Here is a 23,822-nt window from a genome sequence, read left to right on the forward strand (position 1 = left end):
TGTAAGCAGCCAACAAGTGGCAGAACTCCAGCGGGCAGTAGTGCTGCTCAATTGACTACTCTTAGAAGCAGATTTTCCAGAGCACTGTGTTTTCCAGAGGTTGCAGGAACAAGGGTTTTGGGTAATGTGCATCTATACTTTAGATCGAAGCTACACTTGTACTTCCAAAATAAATATTGCTTTAATATGTGCAAAGAGAAAAAACCTCACTTCTATATTTTACACAAGACACATTGGGGTTGATTTACTAAAACTGGAGTACAAAATCTGGCGCAGCCCTGCATAAAAACGAATCCGCTTAATTTTATTGTCAAAGCTTAATTGAACAAGTTGAAGTTAGCAGACTGGAGAGTGCAAAACCTGGGGCAGCTTTGCATGGTAGCCAGTTTTAGTAAATCAAAGCCATTGTTTTTAGCTAGGTGAGATTTGTATTAGGACAAGGGTTTTAGTAATTATATTTATTGTAAATATTACATGGTAGCTGTAGGATAACTGAAGTTGTGATGTTTATTAAAATAAAAGTCATAGAATGTAAAAGTCCTCCACAAAGTTGTACATTGGTAGGTTACAGATTTCAAAATGTAGGAGGACTTTAGAATTGTAGCTCAAGAGAAGCATTACCCTTATTTAGCGCATACTTCGTCACCATATTAACACCAGTAAAACCAAACAAAGGTGCCTTTTGAGTAGTCAATCCAACCAAAGTCTTGAATTGGGCACCAAAAGGTTCTAGTAATGGAAGTGTGACCTTACCCAGACATCTCTGCCAAGAACTAGTATGGGGTCCTGGGATTCAGAACCCATGTGACATTCTACACAATATTTTTTAAACAAGTTACCTTTACCGAGCATGAACATAAGATCATTACACCAGTGATAGAGATTTTTTTAATATAGACAAAATATTCAAAAGGCACACAACCGATCTTGACAAAGAATCATTTATTCTGAAAATGTATCCTTACAAAGTGCAAGATTCTAGTAGCAAATTTAAGAGAATAATAATTTGAATTCTAGTTAAACTGCAGAAAAATTGAGCACACAGAATTTTTTTTATAAATAGTGACATGTTCTTGGGTCAAACCGTGCGTTTCATTGTTAAAAGGCAAAATAAAAATGCCAGTTGTGTTGGCAGACTGATGGGATGCAAACGTGCAAGAAATAAACAAACAGATACAAAAACATGACAGTTAACATGCTATAAATAAAAGCGGTAAACGCTCTAAAATTAGAGGAGGTTTGATGCGGAGGTGCGATTCAAAATTTTAAAGTTTTAAGTCATACTGCAGAAAACACTCAATTTATGCAATCATATATGGAGTTGTAATCTATCCAAGCCAATTGGTCTTTCAACAACGTGTTAAAAAAAGTTTAGGAAGCACAAATTTATAGCAGCTTAACCAACTTTTTTAGAAATATTTTTGCTTGTACATAAACTAAAAATCATCCACACATTTGTGATTTGCTTGTTTCCAAAGACAAAATTTGCTTACAAAACATTGTGATTGCCATGCAGTTTTTTCATAGCCTTACAACAAACAGCACTGCTTGCCATTGAGACTTAACAGATCTAGTTACAGCAACACCATCTGGCATGCCACTGAAAGGATCCAACAACCTGTGCAACTGACTTATACATACAACATGTATTGGTAAGGTAATAGGTGACAGGAGAAAAAAATAAAATTCTGATGGGTGTCAAGCTTTTCAGTTAACATTTAGTTCTTGTGTTGTAGTTCTCAATTGCCTCTTCTGTGACAGATTCATCCTCCTCTATATCTCGCTTAACAGTCTTGCCTTCAAGGTCAAAAATCTCCTCTGGGGGGAAGCCATGTGGCTCAGCTACCTTTATCGTCAACATGTTGAGAGTGATCACGGAGCCTGCGGAAATTTTAGTCTTTGCCACAACAGATTTACCAAGCTGAAAGGGGGAAAAAAATTATACATAAGTTTAAGCATACCAGCATAATAAGCTGAACAAAATAAAAAGCAACAGAGACACTGCATTAAAATGAAAGTAGTATTAAAAAAAATTATATTTATATTTCACATACATATACAAAATCAGCCATAACATTATGATCAATGACAGATAAGTAAATATTGATTATCTTGTTACATTGGCATCTGAGAGTGGGTTGGATAGAATGGAAACAAGTCTATGAAATTGCTGTGCTAAAAACAAAAAATAGGCATGCATAAAGATTTGGGTGAATGACGGGCCATACTGTAATGGCTAGACTGGGTCAAACACCAAAACTGCAGCTCTTTTGGGCTGTTTCCAGTCTGCAGTAGTCAGGGCCTACCAAAAGTGGTCTTCGGAAGGAAAACTGGTGACAGGGTCATGTGCAGTCAAGGGTCATTGATGCATGTGGGGAGCAAAGCCAGAGGGCTTTCACACTGGAGCGGTGCACTGCAGGACAATAAAAGAGAAAAGCCCTGCTAGCAGCATCTTTGGAGCAGTGAAGGTGTGGTGTATACCGCTCCTGCCCATTGAAATTAATGGGCACTGCGGCTATACCGCTGCAGCGGCACTTTGTGGGTGGTTTTACATTTTCAGCGCCGTCACACTTTGGATGACAATTGTGCAGTAATGCAACACTATACGGTAGAACCTCGGATTGCGAGTAACGTGTTTTTTACAATACGAGCATTGCATTGTATTTAAAAAAAATAAATAAAAAAATACTAACTCTGTTTGCAAGTGTTGTCTCGCAAAACTAGCAGGATTCCGGCCAAAGCGGTGTGCAGTACCGCTTTTGGCCTGAGGTGACGCCATTCAGAAATGCACGGAAAGGACAGCTCGGCTGACCTCGGCAAACTATAAAAAGGTTTGGGAATGGCGTCTTTCCGAGGCTCTCTGGCGCCCCCCCCCCCCCCCCCCCACAACTCTGGCCGCATGCGTTATTGTATGCCATTGAAGTCAATGCGGAACAAATTTGTTTCTATTGACTTCAATGGGGAAACTCGCTTTGAAATGCGAGTACTTTGGATTACGAGCATTCCCCTGAAACGGATTATGCTTGTAATGCAAGGTTTCACTGTCCTCAAATTATAAAAATTCATGAGCAAGATAGAGCTTTTGTTTGGTGGTATTTAACTACTTTTTTTTTTTTTTACAAAAAAAGTCTTCATTTGCTAGATTTTACGACAGACAAATTAATTTTTCTTCACTGATGGACTGATGGGGCTGCACTGAGAGGCACTGATGATCAGTGCTCAGATTATCAGTGTTAGCAATGTACTCACTTCACTGTACCCTGCTTTCCTCACACAGAGGGCATGTGAGGAAAGGAATGTCGATAACCAGCAAGTCTGTTTACATGTGACCAGCTGTGATTGGACAGCTGAACACATGGTAAAAGGGCCGCTGTGGATTGGCCCTTTTACCGTGAACTGGTCAGCACAAAGAGCACCTAATGCGCATGGCAAGATGTCCATGGACGCCCCCCCACCACAGAACTGGAGTTGTGCTGTAGCTATCTTCTAGGTATAGCAAGGCAGGGAAGCAAGGAAGTCTTAAACTATGGCAACTCCTATTTTAACTGTGCTTCTACCACAAGCCATTTAAAAAACAGCAACTTGTTTGACATAAAATGCACAGAACTTGGTTACAGGCTTTAAAAGGTACTGTCACCCTGGCCATTTAGGACAAAAACATTCTATTTTAAGTTCACTCCATGACCCATTTATGCTCCCACAGTTGTTCTACAGTCCTAACCATGTGCAAGTTCTGTATTGCAGATTAACAGTACATTGCAGTGTCTTGTCAGGTTCATAAAGCTTTTCCTTGGCACTGACTGCTCAGGCCTGAGAACTGCATCTTGGGAGGTGGGTGCATGCTCCCCCCATACCTGGAAGTACTAGGTATTTGCAAAAGCTGCTACAGAGGAAGGAAGGAAATGTGGGTTGGTGGGTGAACTAGCAAGAGAATGTCCATTTTCCCCATTCAGTTTAAAGTGATAGACTGTCTTATGCTGGATAAAGTCAATGCAACCTCCTGTTGGTATACAGAACACAAATCCAGACTTGATGATTTAAGAAAACTAAGTCTTAAGAGAACTATGAAAATATGATGAAAAATTGGTTATATTAATTGGGAGAGAATGAAATAAGTTGATGTACAAAGAATATCCGCTATGAAACATGTGTTCCCACATAATCAAACTTCTGTTGTAAGAACTTCACTTCTGACCCAAGTCACTTGAATCCGTGAATGAGAAAAGGCAACCCCAAGACTTGTGTCCGTTGATCCAAATACTCAAACCAGTACTCATGGAATATATTCAGTACTAGTATGCCTACTAGTTCATTACTTCAACACTAAAGTCAATTTATTAAAAATGGCAGTATAGTGAATGCAGGTGTGGGGGTCCCAATTGTGGGTCTTGCTCCTTTATGTGGCATAGAAAGAAAGCTGCAGAGGTGGATGGAAGAACGTATCCCATCAAATTTTAACAAACAGTACGACAGTTTGTCTACGGTTTGATTTGCCCTTGCAGCCTCATGTGGGCTGCACATGTCCATTTAGGACACGTTTTGGAGAACACAAATGCAACATCAAGGGGTTTGACAACATTCCCTTATCACTTGTGATGTGCACAATAAAAAAATAAAAAAATAAAAATCACACAGGCCTTAAAGCTTACAGTATAATATCTAGTGGGTATTTCAGACAGCGGGTTGAGATACCAGAAGCTATGCAATAGGGAAACTTATTGGATGCACCAATTAGGTTGCATAGCTCCTAAGGGCCTGAATGAGGGGTTGGACATTAACGTGGTGCCTTGAGGCAAGTTGACAAGGAGTTTGTTTTGGGGTGTAGCCTTTAGTAGCCCTTATATCCACGTTGGGTTGCAGTCTGGTCCATTTGGGTACCAGGTCTTATTAGCACAAGTGGGTTCCATCTTACAGTAGGGTTAGTGTTTGGAAGTCCACACCCCATAATACTCCTACGTGTAATACTATGCCAGAAGTCTGATTACACCAGAGCCTTTTGGTGCATTGCCATCTCAAAAATATAAAAATAATATTTTCAGATGCACGTTGCAGAGACTGATCCCATATTGGGCCTAGAAGTCTAGTTGTTAGTAGGGGTGCAACGGATCGTCATTGATCCGTGATCCGAACCGCACACACGTGATCCGAGGATTGTTTTCTAAAAAAAATAATAATAATTTGCGCATGTTCAGTCCACACACAGCGTGGTCATGGCGAACGGAGGAGCTTGAATGCCCTGTGTCATTTAAATCCCCTGTATGGGAGTATTTTGGCTTCCCTGTCAAATATAATGATGAAGGAAAGAGGTTAGTGGATAAAACCGTGACGGTGTGTAGGCACTGTGGCACAAGAATGCCATATGACAGTGGGAACACATCAAGTTTTGTCACTAGGGGTGCAACTGATCCGTACGGATCAGCACCTTCGGGTCGGGACACACAGCGATCCACGGGCCTCCCGGTCCATAGGAAAGGCCGCGGCTTCGGCCTAGCTATCGAAACGGCGGCCATCGAGGTCCACCCGGCACGGGGGATGCAGGCTGCTCCTTGGAAGTTTGTGGGCACTTGAGCTCAATATGTCATTGACTCCTAACAGCCCAGCGATGAGCTCCATGCTGCACCTTGAGGAATCCACACGGGGAGCCGCTGCCGCACCGGGCGTCCTGCTGCTTGCCAGAGAAGAGAGAGGAGGCGATCGGGGGGATCTGTATGGACTGAGCACGTAGGGGGGATTTTCACTAGACACTCAGCCCGCCGATCAATGACACTAAAGGGATCTGATGATTGGGATAGTTCAGGTCACAGTAGGGAACTGGTGACACCACTTTCGTACATGGGGCTGCGACTTCCACTTGGCTGCACATATAAGTATTGCGAGATGCAGTTATTTCAACACAAAACAGAGCTTATATGCTTAAATACAGTATTTGTAAATCTGACGGACTGTTTAAATGTGAAAATCAGAGGTGTTCTGTCACATTAGCAATAAACAGTCCGTCGGATTTCCAAACACTGTATTTAAGCACATAAGCTCCGTTTTGTGTTGAGAAGAACGGTGAAATCTAAAACTCTGGTGGGTGTAACAAGATTTGTCTTTTTTTTTTTGCTGATCCAAAAATGATCCGATCCGTGACTCCTGATCCGAGGATCGATCCGATCCGTGAGTTTTTTGATCCGTTGCACCCCTAGTTGTTCGTGTAGATGCACCAGTTATTTCTTGGGGGCGCTTGTTGCTAGATGGGTTTGATTTGGCCGGGCAGATCTAGTGCCATCCCTGTAATGGGTATATTCTACAGCTGTCCCATTTGCGACCCATGCCTCCTTTGCAGCACCCCACAGGGCTTGACAGCGGGGCAGGCACATAGTGATGTGTCCGAGGCTTTGCTCTGAGCCCCCACGATAAACACCCCAGATACTGGGTGCCAAGAGCTGCACCAATGAACAGACATGTCTTGGGGGGATGTACGGAGGGCTTGGTCCAGTAGGCTCACATGGGGGCTTGTGTACAAGACCCTGCCCCCATGATGACGACACTGCTGGTAAACCGTGTACATTGCAAAGCTGAATGAGCGAGAGCTTGTATTGAATGGCCTGCGTTCCACTCGCGTGCAAGCAGGATGCCAACCAGCCATTCCTATACAGGAAGTTCCTGTTGGATATTTGATGCCATCCACACATGTAATGGTTGACCATCATTATAGTACACTTATGCTGTGCAATATAGCTAGCTGCCACTATCCAAGGGCTAAGAATGGGATGTCCCACAAGTCAAGTTTATGTAGTAGCTTTTGTAGACCTGTCCCATCAAGCTTTTTTTGGGGGTGGTCTGTCATAGTGGTATAAGAATCATGTCAATGTAGCAAGTTGGACCAGTTCTGAGGAAAGGGGCTTGTCTCTCCAAACACGTCAGTTTTCCAACTACATAAACAGGATTAGCCACCATACCGAGTTGTGATTTGGGCTTATTTGTGTTTGCAAGCATGTTTTCTGTATTTTAATAAATTTACTTTAGTGTTCAAGGTAATGCACTATGCATTTGCGCCCTCATTGTGTAGAGTCTCACCGCTCAAGGAGAGCAGCACCGCCTGTAATATTGCCACGATATCATATGCAAGACTTAATGAGTGCACCCGCAAAGTATATAAAACAGTTCAGAGAAACTATTGGAGATTAACATTACCTTGTCGCGACAAACAATTTCACAAGGCAAAAGCCGTTTTTCACTAGAACCCATGGCTTTCTCCACAGTCCGGATAGATCTGACCAGCTCAGCCAGTTCACTTGGCTCTAATGAAGCCTGGTGGTCATTTCCTTTCCAGTTTTTATCTAGAGTTACATGGCGTTCAACTACTTTGGCACCCATGGCAACAGCTGCAACTGTAATAGCAACACCAGTTTCATGACCGGAGTATCCAATAGGGATATCTGGAAAGGCCTTTTGGTATCCCTAAAAAAGTAGAAATAAGCAGTCTTTAAAGTGTGTACCATAAATTATGCAGATTATAGTTATTAGGGTCATACCAGCACTGGGGTCCTTAAAAGCCAAAATAATTTTTTTTACCAATCATATACCTTGTTCTCATTACATGAAATTCAGACCTTGAATTAAAAATTAACTAGAGTATTAGGCCCCATGTACACGGGACACTGCTAAACGTATGTTCAGAGGCAGTTGGATGCTTTTTTCAACTGTTCCTGAACTCATTATCCTATGTGACCATGTGCACAGTCTCGTTTATTGCAGTTTTTAGGCAGTTGCGTTTAACTTTCTTTGAAAGCAAAAAAATGGGTTCAGACGCAGAAGATTTCCAAGTTTGATGCAAAACGCGACTAAACGCCGTTTTTTGGAAACGCTTCTAAACGCAAACGTGGCAAAACGCAGCATGTAAATGCAGCAAAACTGACGTTTTAAATGTGGGTTACCATCTGTCAAGTTTAATCATTTAGGAGCAGTTGGAAAAACGTCCCGTGTACATGGAGCCCAAGTTACATTTCTGCATTGGCCTGTTAATGCAGTGACAAATAAGGCAGTCCTTTGGTAATTGTTTTACACATTTTTTTTTATTGTAAATGCATCCAGGGTGTTTCTACTTTGACAAAAACACCACATTTTATAGTCTGTCCCATTTATAAATGATGCTAAAATTATGTTACCAGTACAACACATTGCAAAGATATTTAAAAATGCTAATTTTCAGCCCTTTCATCTGAATGGGATGGAATATCACTGGAATGCACAAAAAGTAGTGCATACACTAGTTTTGAAAACCACACCAAATTCCATGGCACTGCGGTACCATGCAATCTAGCATGTGCAAACACTGCGTTTGCTGTGGGTGCCAATACATTGCAAATAGCACAGGCAGCGCGTTTTGAACACTGCAGGAAATGTACACAACATGCCTTTCTCACACTGAATCACAGTACAGTGTTAACAAACACTGATCAGAAGGTTAATTGTTGATGGTAGTAGGTAGAGCTGGCTACTTTATTTACACAGTAGGTCCTGGCATGAGTTACCAGTAAAAAAAAGTGTCAGGGGGAGCAGCAGCAGTGAGAGGAGAACAGAGTTCCATGTACACCTTATGTACCTCCTTAACATAGCACATCTAAGACAAGACTGGCTAGTCAAACACTGGGGTACCAGTTAATTTTAAAATCCAAATACATGGGTCCTGTAATTTTTTTGGCCAGTTTTGGGGTCTTGGCTTTGAAAAGGTTGAATACCGATTTATACTTTGTCAGATTACCAAATACCTACACGACAAGCCAACTTCATCAAACTTTAGGGAGCACCCACCGGAAGCTTTCATAGCAAGCTTGTGAGTCAAATAGTCCTAACACATCTTTGCTTACTTTACACAGCCCATGAGTCAGCCTGACTTTGCTTTTCTCTATATAACTCCTACTGAATCAGCCACAGTCCACCCAAAATTGTGGTCCAGTTTTAAGCAGACATATCCTGAAATAGGCCAGGTAACTTGTGAATTGATCTCTGATGCTCTGTATAAACCATGAATAAGAGCTTGGCTCTTCCTGTCACAAATTAAATAAAAGGAAACTAATTTGGTGCAAATATATATGTATGGCGGAGTATAAGAGCAGCATTAAAATATTTTTGAATGCAGGTCTTCTCATATATTGCTCCAAGTCATGGCTAAATAAAAATAAAGTTTTGCAAAAAGATGGAATTACAATGAAAAAGATCCCACACCTGTATCACGCGTAGATTGACATCCTCTGGAAGAAGGGGATATGCGCTAGTACACTGGAGTATACAGAAGTTTGGATTGATTGGTTTTACAAGTTCATAAACCCGGCGCATGGTATCCATTGACTGCATACCACTTGAAATTACCATAGGTCGACCTAAACAGGACAGAAAAAAATAAAATACAATTTGTATAACATGGATGTTTTCACAAGAAATTACCCAGTGCAATAAAAGTTCATTTTTAGCATTTGTTTTCTGGTGTGCATTACACGGTACAAGAAAGCAGTTACTTCTAACTTGATAAAGGGCTAAACATGGTCTGAAACACTGCTATATGAAATAGGAGTTTAACTATTTTGTACTGCCATGATTTTGCAATAAAGTGAAGGCTTTTAATACAGACAAAGACCTGTGTGCAGATGCACTATATTTTTTGCATATAAAATAGCGCAGGTATCCATTTATCTTTACTGTACTTCCAGCTTCCCTAATCCAACATAGAAGCCCTGTTAAAACTGACATCAAGATTTAATTAAGTTTTAAGCCTGGTACACACTAGTTTTTCTTCATTCAAACCAGCAGGGCTGAATAATAATCTCTCCATCTCTCTCAGAAGAAGCCGCTCTACTAACAAACCAATGTTGGTATAGCGATCTCCCCTTCTGCGCTATGGTGTTCCTACAAGGAGACAGCCCCTCCACCAGAACACACTGGTCAGCGGCTGAGAGCACTGATCGAGAACCGATTGGCAGACCTTTTTCGGTCATGCCCTTTTGACAGAAGTCAGGCCAACGGCAGTACACTGGCTAAATGTGGTTAATAGACATTCGGCCCGTGTGTACTAAGCTTTAGTCAGTCTTGACTAAAATGCCATTTTAATTTTAGTTGCATTTTAGTTTTCTGAATTGTTTTGGTTGAATTTAGACAACTAAAATCTCCAGTACCCATGTGAAATTTAGCTTTCCTCAGAGCTCAGCCTGTTAAAGCCCCCTGACTATCGACAAGCTGTATTGGCTGAGCGATGCAGGCTCCCCCTGTCTACCTTCTGCTTGGGAGTTCTGGAACAATGCCCTTGCAAACCACAGAAGAGAAACTCCTGTATTTGTGTCTGGATATGACATGGTGAAGGTTTCCCCTCCCAGCAAGGTAGCAGGTCTTGGCACTGTGTAAAATAACACCCTCCCCAGACCAGTTCTCTGCCCTGTGCACTCCCTCACTCTCATTTACTTCTCAATCACCACTAATAGCCTGGCATTAGACAATAGTTTAGTTTTTGGAGTTTAATATTTTAATGTTGCACTTCTGTTTGTCAAAAATAAATCATGTTTAAACCTTAAGGCTCCATTCACACCTTGGCATTCCGTTTTGCGGGTGGAATCGCCGCAAATCACGGGACGCCCTTGCAATCCCTGCCATTTATGGGCTGCATTCACACCCGAGCGTACAGTTTTCAGGAGTTTTGCAGCGTTTTTGTACAGGAGTTGAAGGCTAAAAAAGGTCACCAATGTAAAAGCAGAAAAAAGTCTGTAATCTGCCTTAAGAAGCTCAGGCGACAGAACGCTCAGAAGTAAACTGGTGCCATTGAAATTAATGGGATTTTGCAACAAAGGTGTGATTGCAGCCTGAATGGTACCAAATCGAGACAATTTTGCTACCCCTTAATCGCAGTAAAAACATGGAAACAGAATCGTGGGACAATCACGGAAAAAAAAATCGAGCCACAATTTGGGGCCATCCAACACAGCGGGGATCGCAAGGTCGTCCTGCGATTTGCAGCGTTTCCGAATCGCAATTCCGACCACAAAAACTGAACGTCAAGGAGTGAATTGAGCCTTGGGCCGGGTTCACACTGGTACAACACGACAGTCATACCACTTTGCCCTGCGACTTGAAGTCCGACATGCATCAGACTTCAGTAAACAGGGATCCGACTTTGATCCAACAATACCAGGCACTGTCTGGTATGAATCTTTAGGGGGAACTCCACACAAAATGTTAAAAAACCTGGTATGGGTTCTCCCTCCAAGGCCCCGCCCCTTATGACATCACCACCTGGGCATGATGGGCGTAGTGTAATAAGGGGTGGGCCGCGGGTGACCCCGCCCCATGCCATTATAAGTAGTGGCACACCGTGCACACAGCTTTAGAGCGGGAGAGTGTCGAGTCAACATCGGAAGAACGGAGGGAGAGAAAACCCAGCAGAGGCAGAAGACAGCGGACATAGGGAGAAGAACCAGAGAGCGGGAAGACCTGGTAGAGGCATAAAACATCAGCGGAGGAGGCAGAAGTTGGAAGACACGCCACAGCTGCCATTGTGTACTGCGTTTTATTTGACTTTTATTGGTGAAGGGGTACAAACCCATACTCATTCACATAGAGTGGGGGGCTGGGATCTGGGCCCCTACCATTAAAGGGGGCTTCCATATTCCAATAAGCCCTCCGCCCACAGACCCCGGTTATCGGGAAGAGGCCCTTGTCATCAACATGAGGACAAGGTGCTTTAGGGTGGGGGGGCTTTTTAATCTAGAGTACATGAGTTTGGAAATGCTAGAGAAATGCTTAAAGTGGAGGTAAACCGGACTCATGAAATGTGAGCTGGGCACATATTTATAGCGTTTTCTCTCATCTTTCTCCAAATCACTGAATCCCATGTCTTTCTTGCTCTGTAGCTCCATCATCAGCCCGATATCCCGTGTCAGAACTTGTCAGACGTTAAAAGCAGCCTGAAAGTTGTGTCATGGGAGGTTGCCATAAATAAGGTGGCAGACAGCTTGCCATCTGACAGCAGAGCTCTCTGCACATTACTTCCTTCGTCAATGTGGCGTGGGGTATGTGCCTTTCTGCCAATTAGCTGGCTTGGCTGTATGTCCAGGCTTCACACTCAGTGCTGAACAGGAAGAAAAAAAAAATCTAACACAATGTACACTTTCTAAAGGATATATACAGTTGAAGACGGCAATATACATTTAAAACTTATGTATGGAGATTTGTTTCATCTGTGTATCTGAGGCTGTTCACTTCACTGGGTATATGTGAGGGTTTACATGAGCTTTAAATAATGCATTACAATTAAACCCATTTGATTTTTGTGAAAATGTGCATAACACTCCATTTTTACCATCAGTCGTTTGGGTCTGCCTCAGATACTGCAGTTATTTGTGGACAGAAAGTTTAGCATACATGCACAATACTTATGTGCCCCCCCCCCCCCCCCCCATTGTAAAATGATTTTCCTTTAATTAAACACAGTTTTAATAGGTTATTAAAAAAAAAAAAAAAAAAAAAAAAAACATTACCTATGCCCCCCCAACACTATAAATTCATTCTAAACAGGATTATGTTGAAGTTGTCTGTGGAATAAGTCAACAAGATTCTACCAACCTTTCTGGGCCATTTTTTTTAAATAGATCATATTATTTGTGTCCAATGATGCAACTTTGAAGAATGGAACCCCCAGTTCATGTAGAAACTCCACTGCCATCTGAAACAAATAACCACAAAAAAAATTCATACACATGCATCAAATCTGCTCTGTTGTATTGGCCTAAATGTTTCTGCCTTCCTTCATCAACACAATAAAAGTAAAAAACTTTATAGTGGAGAGGGAAGGTAGCCACATTAACATTTTAATGAATATTCCTGGTTTTAATCTTACCTCATCCATTCCAGAGGCTGTGAAATGAATGCCTACTTCCTTTGCAAACTTTTGTAGCTCTCGATACTGATCATGGCTGAACTCCAGGTGGCGCTTGTGATCCCCGTACGTCTTTCCCCAGGAGTGTGGAGAAGTGTATGCCCTTTCCAGGGCTTTTTTGTTGAATTTGTACTCTAGTTCACTTTTCTGGAACTTTGCACAGTCTGCGCCACAATCCTGAAAGTACAACATACATATCTTAATGAAAACTTGTTGGTAGTGTCTAGCTGAGAACAGGATCAGGTCACTGAACATTGATACATTTTTTTTCAAATGCTTTGCATCGCTACAAGACCCTGGTGGCGAGCTAACTCGACTGTAAACCTACCATAGCAATTATAAGGGGCACCCACTCTACTTGTTGGATCTTCTTTCATTTAATAGTGATCCTCTATACTCCAAGGTCAGCACCTGGAACTATAGAATGATCTCAAGACATTGGAAAGAGCCTACACTACCCAACCAATAATCACTTGACCGACATGGTATTGTAATATAACCCCATCAAAAACTAATGTTTACTTATCTGTTGGGTAAGCCAAGATTAAGACCCTCCCCTGGGTCCTTAATATGGACTTCTACCCTGGGAGGAATGTGTCACTAGTCCTGTCATAACTACCGATCTAGTGCAAGCTGGGCCATCTTATTACCATTTCTCTGCACTAGTAAGCTGAACTAAATACTTTTTAAACACGCTAATGCATATGAATACTTTGCACTTAATGGAGTATAAAGATGCATTTCGCACAAGCCTATGATGAAGTCTGCCTAGAACTGATGTTGAACTTTAACAGACCAGCTTTAATGTCATAGAAAACGACACAAATATAACTTAAGGAAGTAAACTGATGGGTTTTACTGCCTCATTTCCCCTGCAAAGTAAAAGCATAATGGGCTTGTATGCATCACTTGCTAGTGAAGAAATGACACGCAGGGCAGTTTCTTCACTGCGCATGCGCCGACATTGACAAGGTGAATCTCTTAAAGGCTGCGCGTTTAGGAGATATTTACAGTACCTATAGAAAAGTCTTACCTATAGGTACAAGTTGCACAGAGGGGTTTACCACCACTTTAACACGCACACACCCAAAAGTGCCAAGGTCTTCCTCTGTGCAGACACATTACATAGTTATTCCTCCCTTCATTACAAGATATATTTGCATGCTGACTATATTACACCCACTCACATGAGTAGGACTTTGAGCGTCTGCATAAAATTAATTACAGATGGTTTCATCATAACAAAACAGGACAACTGAATTCACTAAGTGTATGAGCCAAGAAAAGTAGAGTGAAAAACTGGCTTTACCGTTTCCATTTTGGAAGTGGCAATGAGGACTTACAGCCCACTTGCATTCAGGGACAAATTGCTTATTATTCCGGTCTCCGACCTAAAAAGTCAGTTCAGCTGGAGGCATTTTCTTAAATGTGTTTTTTGTGATTTAGGAGTGACAAATTGTCCTATAAAACAGTTTACAGATTGTAGGTCAACTGCATATATGCCTGTGTGGCATATTAAAGTGTTACTAAACCCACAACAGTAAAATCTGTCTGTATATACAGTAACATGTTTTTTATACTCACTGGGTCATGCAGCCTCTTAGGGCAGTGAGGAGAATGAAAACTTCTCCTACAAGCTTTAATCAGTGCTTGGTTAGACACTGATTAAAAAAAAAAAAAACAAGACCGCTATATACTACCGATGAGAAAAGGCATTTTAGAGGTCCGCCGAAACATATCGGCCGAAAACTGTTTGGCATGCAGCCAAAAGAAACAAAAAAAGGGGCAGGGTCCGCCCCGGGTGCCGCACACTGCGAGGGTGTCCTCCATCCTCCCCTCCCTCACAGAGTGGCGATCTCCCTGTGTCATGGAGCTGAATTGTCCGTGTGGACGCAGTAACAATGTCCTGCCTCCTGTGATAGAAGGCACACTGATCCAATGCTGCGACATTAAATTCAGTGTGACGTATCACAGGAGGCAGGACATTGTTACTGTGGCCTTTGATCTTGTATCATGTCTGCAGTCTGACCATCTCCAGTTTCATGTCTGCTAGAGGCGCACCGAATGGAAATTTTGCCAATGTGTTTAAGATTGCAGACATGATACAAGAGATGTCAGACTGCATTTTTCTTGCGGTTTTCTTGCACTAAAAGGTGCCAATAATGGCCAACAAACTCATTAACCTAAAATTTATATCAACTAAAAAAAGTCGAACACAATTTAATTATAATAGGAATATTTTTTAAAAACAAATTTTTGGTTTTGGCCAAGTGCATCCTGCATTTTCGGTACCAAAATTTTCATTTGGTGCACCCCTAGTATTTAGCAGTTTATATTAACCAAAACAATTGCATTGCCATGTTCTGTGTACTGATAGGCGGCACTGGTGAGCACAGATATGCTGCCTGTGTCTCTTCCTCATCGGGACCGATGGCCCTTGCACAGAAGCCGTGATTTTTTTTTTTTTTTTACAGCATGAGCACAAAAAAAGGCCAAATTACCGAACTTCTGTTGACATCACATGATCAGCTGTCATTGGCCGACAGCTGATCACATGGTAAGGGGCCGGGTACGGTCTCATTGACTGATCACAGTGCACGCCAGGCGCACAGGGAGCATGCAAATGGGAGGTCGTCTATTTACAGCCATCCGGTAAAGTAGGTCCACGCTGTAGCAGTCATTTGGCTAGAACATGGATCTGAAGGAGTTAAAATAGCCATTATATCTTTATAGAGATGGTATACGATTTATTCACCATGTAATACACACGGTCCGCATTCATCAGATTCCCCATAGGGGATAGCGGAGGAGAGACAGGGCAGTCTCTGCACAGTGTGCAGGGACCGCCCTGTCAGCCGACAGCTCAGCGGGGATTAACGGAGGAATCCCCGCTGAGCCAAACGGGCTAACGGAGCGGATCAATACGGATCCGCTCCGTGTGAAAGAGGCCTTACTTCCTGGAATTCATTTGCTCTTCGCTCAGGCAAGAAGGAGGCCATGCTTAGCTGGGAAAGCCCCTCCTCCCAATGAAAGACTCCTGGGATGTATGACAAATTTTGACCTAGGCCAAAAACCAGGAAGCTACTGAAGAAATTAAGGAAAAAAGTTCCTACTTACAAATTTTAGCAGCAGATTTTTTAAGTTTATATTGAATTGTCAAATAGAACAATTGCTTGAATTGTCATTACAATGCTGGTATTGTAAAAGCGTATACGTGAATGTATAACTAATTTATTGCACATAGTCTGGGTGCACTTAGAAGTGACTTTACTGGGAAAAAACTGCAACATGTTAACCGTCTCTGAATTAGAAGATTGTGCCTACACTACCACCATGCCAGCCCACAAGGCAAGAGGCCCAGTACATGATCCTACCCACCTGCTGTTACTTCCTGACAGAAGTCGCCTTGCTTCCAGACAGCAGGGGCACATAGTTCGAAGACACTGAACATGCCTATAGCTCGGTCTTGCATTTTTCTTGTCATAATCACAGGCAAAAATCTGCTCATGTATCGTTCAGAACAAATCAACTGCAGTGCATTTAATCTAAGGGGCTTGCATGGATCTTTTCCCAACTATAAGCGTATTAGAGTCATCTGCATGGGGTTCCTTATACTACATATAGTCTTCCTTAATTACATTGTCACATCTCAGGTGTCACTTATACAATGACAGCGACACCTTGCTACCATGTGATCAATAGTTTACCTAGAGAGAAGCAGATTTCTTGTCTAATACCAAATGTGTGCTTTAACAGGCCATCAGTTTCTGTCCCCCTCCCCCCCAAATTATACAGATCTATAGCTAAACTGCCAATCATTGCAATCTCAGCTTTAAGGCCAAAGCAGCAACTAAGCATCCGCTCCATTCACCCAGTGGTGCTCGCACATCCCCTTTCCAGATCAGCCCCCATACTTTGGGCAATACAATATTTAAATACTCTTCTAGAGTTTTTTCACTGCCATCTCCTTCCCTCCAATTAGAACCCCCAAACATATATATTTTTTATTCTAAACACCCTAAAGAATAAAATGTCAGTCGTTGCAATACTCTGTCACACCGTATTTGCACAGCGGTCTTACAAGCGCACTTTTTTTGGGGAAAAAAATACACTTTTTTTAATTAAAAAATAAAACAGTAAAGTCAGCCCAATTTTTTTTATATTGTGAAAGATAATGTTACGCCGAGTAAATTGATACCCAACATGTCACGCTTCAAAATTGCGTCCGCTCGTGGAATGGCGACAAACTTTTACCCTTTAAAATCTCCATAGGCAACTTTTAAAAAATTCTACAGGTTGCATGTTTTGACTTACAGAGGAGGTCTAGAGCTAGAATTATTTCTCCAACGATCACGGCAATACCTCACATGTGTGGTTTGAATACCGTTTACATATGCGAGCGCTACTCGTACGTGTTCGCTTCTGTGCGTGAGCTTGGCGGGACGGGGTGCGTTTTCTGGCTCCTAACTTTAGCTGGCTCCTAGATTCCGAGCAAATTCGTCAAACCGGGTCCTAGAGCAGCCAGGTCCTCAGCTCATTCATTGGTTGATTGAAAGCAGCGCAGCCATTGGCTGGCGCTGCTGTCAATCACATCCAATGACTCGGCATGCCGGGGCAGGGCCGAGTAATACAGTGTCCGGCAATGGTCGCTGGCTGTATCACAGGAGCACGCCCACAAGAACTCCTCACCATGCGAGCTCGTTCACATGAAGGTGATGAGTTCTTGCGAGGGGGAGCCGAGACAGCTGCCGAGGGACCCCAGAAGACCAGGTTCAGGGGCCACTCTGTGCAAAACGAGCTGCACAGTGGAGGCAAGTATAGTTTGATTTAAAAAAAAAAAAAAAAAAAAAAAAAAAAAAAATGTACACACTCTTTAAAGGATCACTAAAGTTATTTTTTATTTTTTTTTTAAATAACAAACATGTTATACTTGCCTCCACTGTGCAGCTCGTTTTGCACAGAGTGGCCCCGAACCTGGTCTTCTGGTGCCCCTTGGTGGCTGTATCGGCTCCTCCCCTGCAAGGACTCAACACCTTCATGTGAGCGAGTTCGCATGGTGATGAGTTATTGCGGGCGCGCTCCCGTGATACAGCCGGAGGCCATAGCCGCCGACTGCATCACTCGGCCCCGCCCCCCGGCACGTCATTGGATGTGATTGACAGCAGCGCAAGCCAATGGCTGCACTGCTTTCAATCAACCAATGAATGAGCCGGGAAGATGGCCGAGAAGCCTGTGCATTCACAGCGTGGGACTTTCAAGGGGTCAGGCAAGTAAAGGGGGGGTTCGGGGGGCCCTCTAATCCGCAGATGTTTTTTTCACCTTGATGCATAGAATGCATTAAGGTGAAATAACTTTTACCTTTACAACATCTTTAGTCCCAATGAGGGAATAGGGATCAGGCATTTGTAAGATCAGTCGAGTTTTATCACTATAGACCTCAGCGTAATTAAAGTGTATGTTACACCAACGTGGAATATCCCCGATATGTACCATGTGCTTGTATGAAAGTCTCCAGTTCGATTTGTATTGCTTTTGTGTGAAATCCATGGTGCTTTAAAAACGTGTCGCTTACAATGTCTTAAACAGGGGTTACAGAGTTTGTAATAGCCTGTTAGACCTGATCTGCATCAATTGCTATCCTACACGACCTGCAATAGACCCCTTCCAATAGCTACACAATTCAGAAAAGCAGATGATATGAGAAAGCTGATTATATATTTTAATGGGGAAGATACTGAACAGATCAAAATCACACATGACTAGTCTATCATATTATAAAAGGAGGCCGAATAGACATCTTGCACCTCCTGAATGACCTGCCCAGGTACATCACTTATCTCTGGAATGGCAATTGCATATTGCACAATATGCAAGTTACTAGATTATGGCATACATGAAATACATTTAGAAAACTGTAGCTGAGAGAGCGGCAGTCGCATTATTGTAAAGACAGACATCCCATTGGCCACTCCTCAGATCTACCGATTGGTCAGAGGAGTTCAGTTCTGTCCCCACCCTCCTCAGGGATCAGAAAAATCCGACCGCATGAGCAGTCAGGGGGTTTACTTCACTAAAGAAAGTCAGCCAAGATTCTTTTTATACGAACCACTGATCCATGTTATGCTTTACTGGACTTTGCCAGAACTCACAGAACCAGGACCTTTGTTAGGTATTTTCACTCTTTAACCCCTCTTTATTCTCTTGTGATTCCCCTTACCTTTTTTCTACTTATTTTTTGTGATTCTTTACTTCTTTCCTACTAGTCTTTTGTGATTCCTTACCTTCCTTCCTACTAGTCTTTTGTGATTCCTTACCTTCTTTCCTACTAGTCTTTTGTGATTCCTTACCTTCTTTCCTACTAGTCTTTTGTGATTCCTTACCTTCTTTCCTACTAGTCTTTTGTGATTCCTTACCTTCTTTCCTACTAGTCTTTTGTGATTCCTTACCTTCTTTCCTACTAGTCTTTTGTGATTCCTTACCTTCCTTCCTACTAGTCTTTTGTGATTCCTTACCTTCCTTCCTACTAGTCTTTTGTGATTCCTTACCTTCTTTCCTACTAGTCTTTTGTGATTCCTTACCTTCCTTCCTACTAGTCTTTTGTGATTCCTTACCTTCTTTCCTACTAGTCTTTTGTGATTCCTTACCTTCTTTCCTACTAGTCTTTTGTGATTCCTTACCTTCCTTCCTACTAGTCTTTTGTGATTCCTTACCTTCTTTCCTACTAGTCTTTTGTGATTCCTTACCTTCCTTCCTACTAGTCTTTTGTGATTCCTTACCTTCTTTCCTACTAATCTTTTGTGATTCCTTACCTTCTTTCCTACTAATCTTTTGTGATTCCTTACCTTCCTTCCTACTAGTCTTTTGTGATTCCTTACCTTCTTTCCTACTAGTCTTTTGTGATTCCTTACCTTCTTTCCTACTAGTCTTTTGTGATTCCTTACCTTCCTTCCTACTAGTCTTTTGTGATTCCTTACCTTCTTTCCTACTAATCTTTTGTGATTCCTTACCTTCTTTCCTACTAATCTTTTGTGATTCCTTACCTTCCTTCCTACTAGTCTTTTGTGATTCCTTACCTTCTTTCCTACTAGTCTTTTGTGATTCCTTACCTTCTTTCCTACTAGTCTTTTGTGATTCCTTATCTTCTTTCCTACTAGTCTTTTGTGATTCCTTACCTTCTTTCCTACTAGTCTTTTGTGATTCCTTACCTTCTTTCCTACTAATCTTTTGTGATTCCTTACCTTCTTTCCTACTAATCTTTTGTGATTCCTTACCTTCCTTCCTACTAGTCTTTTGTGATTCCTTACCTTCTTTCCTACTAGTCTTTTGTGATTCTTACCTTCTTTCCTACTAGTCTTTTGTGATTCCTTATCTTCTTTCCTACTAGTCTTTTGTGATTCCTTACCTTCTTTCCTACTAGTCTTTTGTGATTCCTTACCTTCTTTCCTACTAGTCTTTTGTGATTCCTTACCTTCTTTCCTACTAGTCTTTTGTGATTCCTTACCTTCTTTCCTACTAGTCTTTTGGGATTCCTTACCTTCTTTCCTACTAGTCTTTTGGGATTCCTTACCTTCTTTCCTACTAGTCTTTTGGGATTCCTTACCTTCTTTCCTACTAGTCCTTTGGGATTCCTTACCTTCTTTCCTACTAGTCTTTTGGGATTCCTTACCTTCTTTCCCACTAGTCTTTTGTGATTCCTTATCTTTCCTACTAGTCTTTTGTGATTCCTTACCTTCTTTCCTACTAGTCTTTTGTGATTCCTTACCTTCTTTCCTACTAGTCTTTTGGGATTCCTTACCTTCTTCCCTACTAGTCTTTTGTGATTCCTTATCTTCTTCCCTACTAGTCTTGTGATTCCTTACCTTCTTTCCTACTAGTCTATTGTGATTCCTTATCTTCTTTCCTACTAGTCTTTTGTGATTCCTTATCTTCTTTCCTACTAGTCTTTTGTGATTCCTTACCTTCTTTCCTACTAGTCTTTTGGGATTCCTTACCTTCTTTCCTACTAGTCTTTTGGGATTCCTTATCTTCTTTCCTACTAGTCTTTTGGGATTCCTTACCTTCTTTCCTACTAGTCTTTTGGGATTCCTTATCTTCTTTCCTACTAGTCTTTTGGGATTCCTTATCTTCTTTCCTACTAGTCTTTTGGGATTCCTTACCTTCTTTCCTACTAGTCTTTTGGGATTCCTTATCTTCTTTCCTACTAGTCTTTTGGGATTCCTTACCTTCTTTCCTACTAGTCTTTTGTGATTCCTTATCTTTCCTACTAGTCTTTTGGGATTCCTTATCTTCTTTCCTACTAGTCTTTTGGGATTCCTTACCTTCTTTCCTACTAGTCTTGTGATTCCTTACCTTTTCTACTAATGTATTTTGTGACTCCTTAACCCCCCCCCCCTCCCACCTTTTTTATGCCTTTTCTTATTCCTTACCTTTTTTTATATATATATATATATATATATTTTGTGATATATTTTTTTACATTAATGTCTTTTGTGATTCAACACTTTATAAAAAAAAATTGTTGATTCTTTTTTTTTTATTAATGTCTTGGGATTCCTTCTTCACCCCCAAAGCCCCCCCCCCCCCCATCAATGTTTTGTTATTAATGTATTTGTGATTCTTGTTTATGCAACTTTGTAGTTTGCACAGTTTCCTATTAAAGAATATTTTAAAATCATTAACATTATCTCCAATACACCAAGCCAGAACTTAAATCGGTAGATCCCCCTTAGATTGATGCTCATTTTGTCTAGGGGAATCGGCTAGTTTTAAAATCGAAGCCGTACTTACCGTTTTAGGGAGCGATCTTCTCCGCCGCTTCCGGGTATGTTCTTCGGGTCTGGGCGTTCCTTCTTGATTGACAGGCTTCCGACGGTCGCATCTATCGCGTCACGATTTTCCGAAAGTAGCCAAACGTCGGTGCGCAGGCGCCGTATAGAGCCGCGCCGACGTTCGGCTTCTTTCGGCTACTCGTGACGTGATGGATGCGACCGTCGGAAGCCTGTCAATCAAGAAGGAACGCCCAGACCCGAAGAACAAGTGTTAGCTAGAGTTCCGCTTAAAGCCCAGCACACAAAAAAAAAAAAAGACTGTACTGTACTAAACAAGTGATGTTAGTGCAGCGATCTCTCCCATTGTGCTATTAAGGTCTGACAGGGTGATAGCCCCCCCTCCAGATCATACTAATCAGCCCTCACAGCTATTGGCTGCACGTGCTGATCGGATGCTGGTTTTCCTAGCATGTCCCCTTGTCTAGCTTCTGACACCTGTACACATGGCCCAAAAGGCAGCCAGTTCCTGAACTGGCCGATATTCTGACCACATGTACCCAGCTTAAAGCATCACTAAAGAGAATTTTTCTTCTTTTTTTTATATATAACAAACATGTTATACTTCCCTCCACTGTGCAGCTCATTTTTCACAGAGTGGTCCCGAACCTGGTCTTCTGGGGTCCCTCGGGTCCCCCCTGCAAAAACTTTACGAGCTTGCATGGTGGAAAGCTCTTGCGGGCGCGCTCCTGTGATACAGCCGGCAGCTATAGCCGCTCACTGTATCACTTGGCCCTGCTCCCGGCGTGCCACGTCATTGGATATGATTGACAGCAGCGCGAGCCAATGGCTGCACTGCTATCAATATCCAATGATGAGCTGACTCAAGCTGGCGGAAACTGCCACGGGAACGAGCACACGGGGTTTCGGGGCTTAGGTAAGTAAAACCGGGGGGCTGTCATTGCCAGGTTTTTCTTCACCTTAATGCATAGGATGCATTAAGCTGCAAAAGAACAAACCTTTATAACCCCCTCTAAATCTGCAAATCTAACACTACCCTCTGGCCAGCCCGACAATGCTTCTGTACCAAGGCGGCTGCTTTACTACTTATCTAGAAAGCAGACACTCTTAAAACAGCAATGGAATGAAATCCAGACAGTTCAGTAGGTACTGGCCGAATTTTGATCCATCTATGGCCACGATATCAACTTCTAACAAATGGGAATGATAGACAATTTTCCAGCCTGTCAGCTGCTGTGCTGATCAGTGTATTCTGACGGCAGAAGAGCAGCATCTGGGTGGATCCCAACATTAAAGTTGGGATCTGTCCAAAGTCTTGGCCGGATAAATATGAGGGGGGGGGGGGGGTACACCTCTGTTATCCCTATAATTAAAGCCAAAAAAGGGGGGGGGGGGCTTTGTCCATATTTCCCTTTAACACTTCAATCCCTCCTAAATGACTGCCTCTATCACCTGCTAATACTGTGAAACATATGTAAAGAAGTGATAATGGAATGTGTCTAGAATGGATAAAGATGTACCCCCCCCCCCCCCACACACACACAGTAGATGAGGGGTATGAATCCCCTGCAGTAGATGAAGGTGCTGGAAGCTGGCACAATGCAGAGAGGTGGAGGATGGCATTAGAGGCAGGCTCACATCACCCCCTACACTTTGCAGCAATCTCTAGCAGCCCACTCCCACCCACACTGGAGGAATAAAGAAAGTGGTGACATACACTGTGCCGTCATCACTTCCCTGTCTCCATCCATGCCCTGTCATACAATGGTCACATGACATCCCCTCCCTCTATGGACATCGGTGCCCCCACCCCATACAGAATAGCCAGGATTCCCTGCTCATTCATTACCTTAGCCATGCGAATCATTTTCTTGGCGATCTCCAGGTCTCCCTGGTGATTCTGCCCGATCTCGGCTATAATAAAACATGGATGGTCGCCCCCAACCTTGCGGCCGGGACACAGCTCGAATTCTAGAGACATGGCAGCTGCAGACTTGTGTGAACGGCCGGGCTGACAACGAACGGGCAGGATTTGCGAGAGGCTCTCCACAGCCTATATGCAGTCTGTCAGTGACGTGTTCCCCCAGAGCTGCCGCGCCCCAGCCAATCAAAGCGGTCCTGACAAACAC

General features: G+C 42.5%; 1 protein-coding gene across 1 annotated transcript; it reads right to left on the bottom strand.

The window, feature by feature from the left end:
- Positions 1–925: 925 nt before the first annotated feature.
- Positions 926–23,674, bottom strand: NANS (N-acetylneuraminate synthase). The gene is made up of 6 exons (XM_040361795.1): positions 23,543–23,674; positions 12,869–13,084; positions 12,595–12,694; positions 9,214–9,368; positions 7,180–7,446; positions 926–1,921 (listed from the first exon to the last, which is right to left on the bottom strand). The coding sequence occupies exons 1-6, from the start codon at positions 23,672–23,674 to the stop codon at positions 1,712–1,714; spliced, it is 1,080 nt and encodes a 359-aa protein (XP_040217729.1). The 3' UTR covers positions 926–1,711.
- Positions 23,675–23,822: the final 148 nt, after the last annotated feature.

The sequence above is a fragment of the Rana temporaria genome, chromosome 1 (assembly GCF_905171775.1).
Source record: "Rana temporaria chromosome 1, aRanTem1.1, whole genome shotgun sequence".
NCBI lineage: Eukaryota > Metazoa > Chordata > Amphibia > Anura > Ranidae > Rana > Rana temporaria.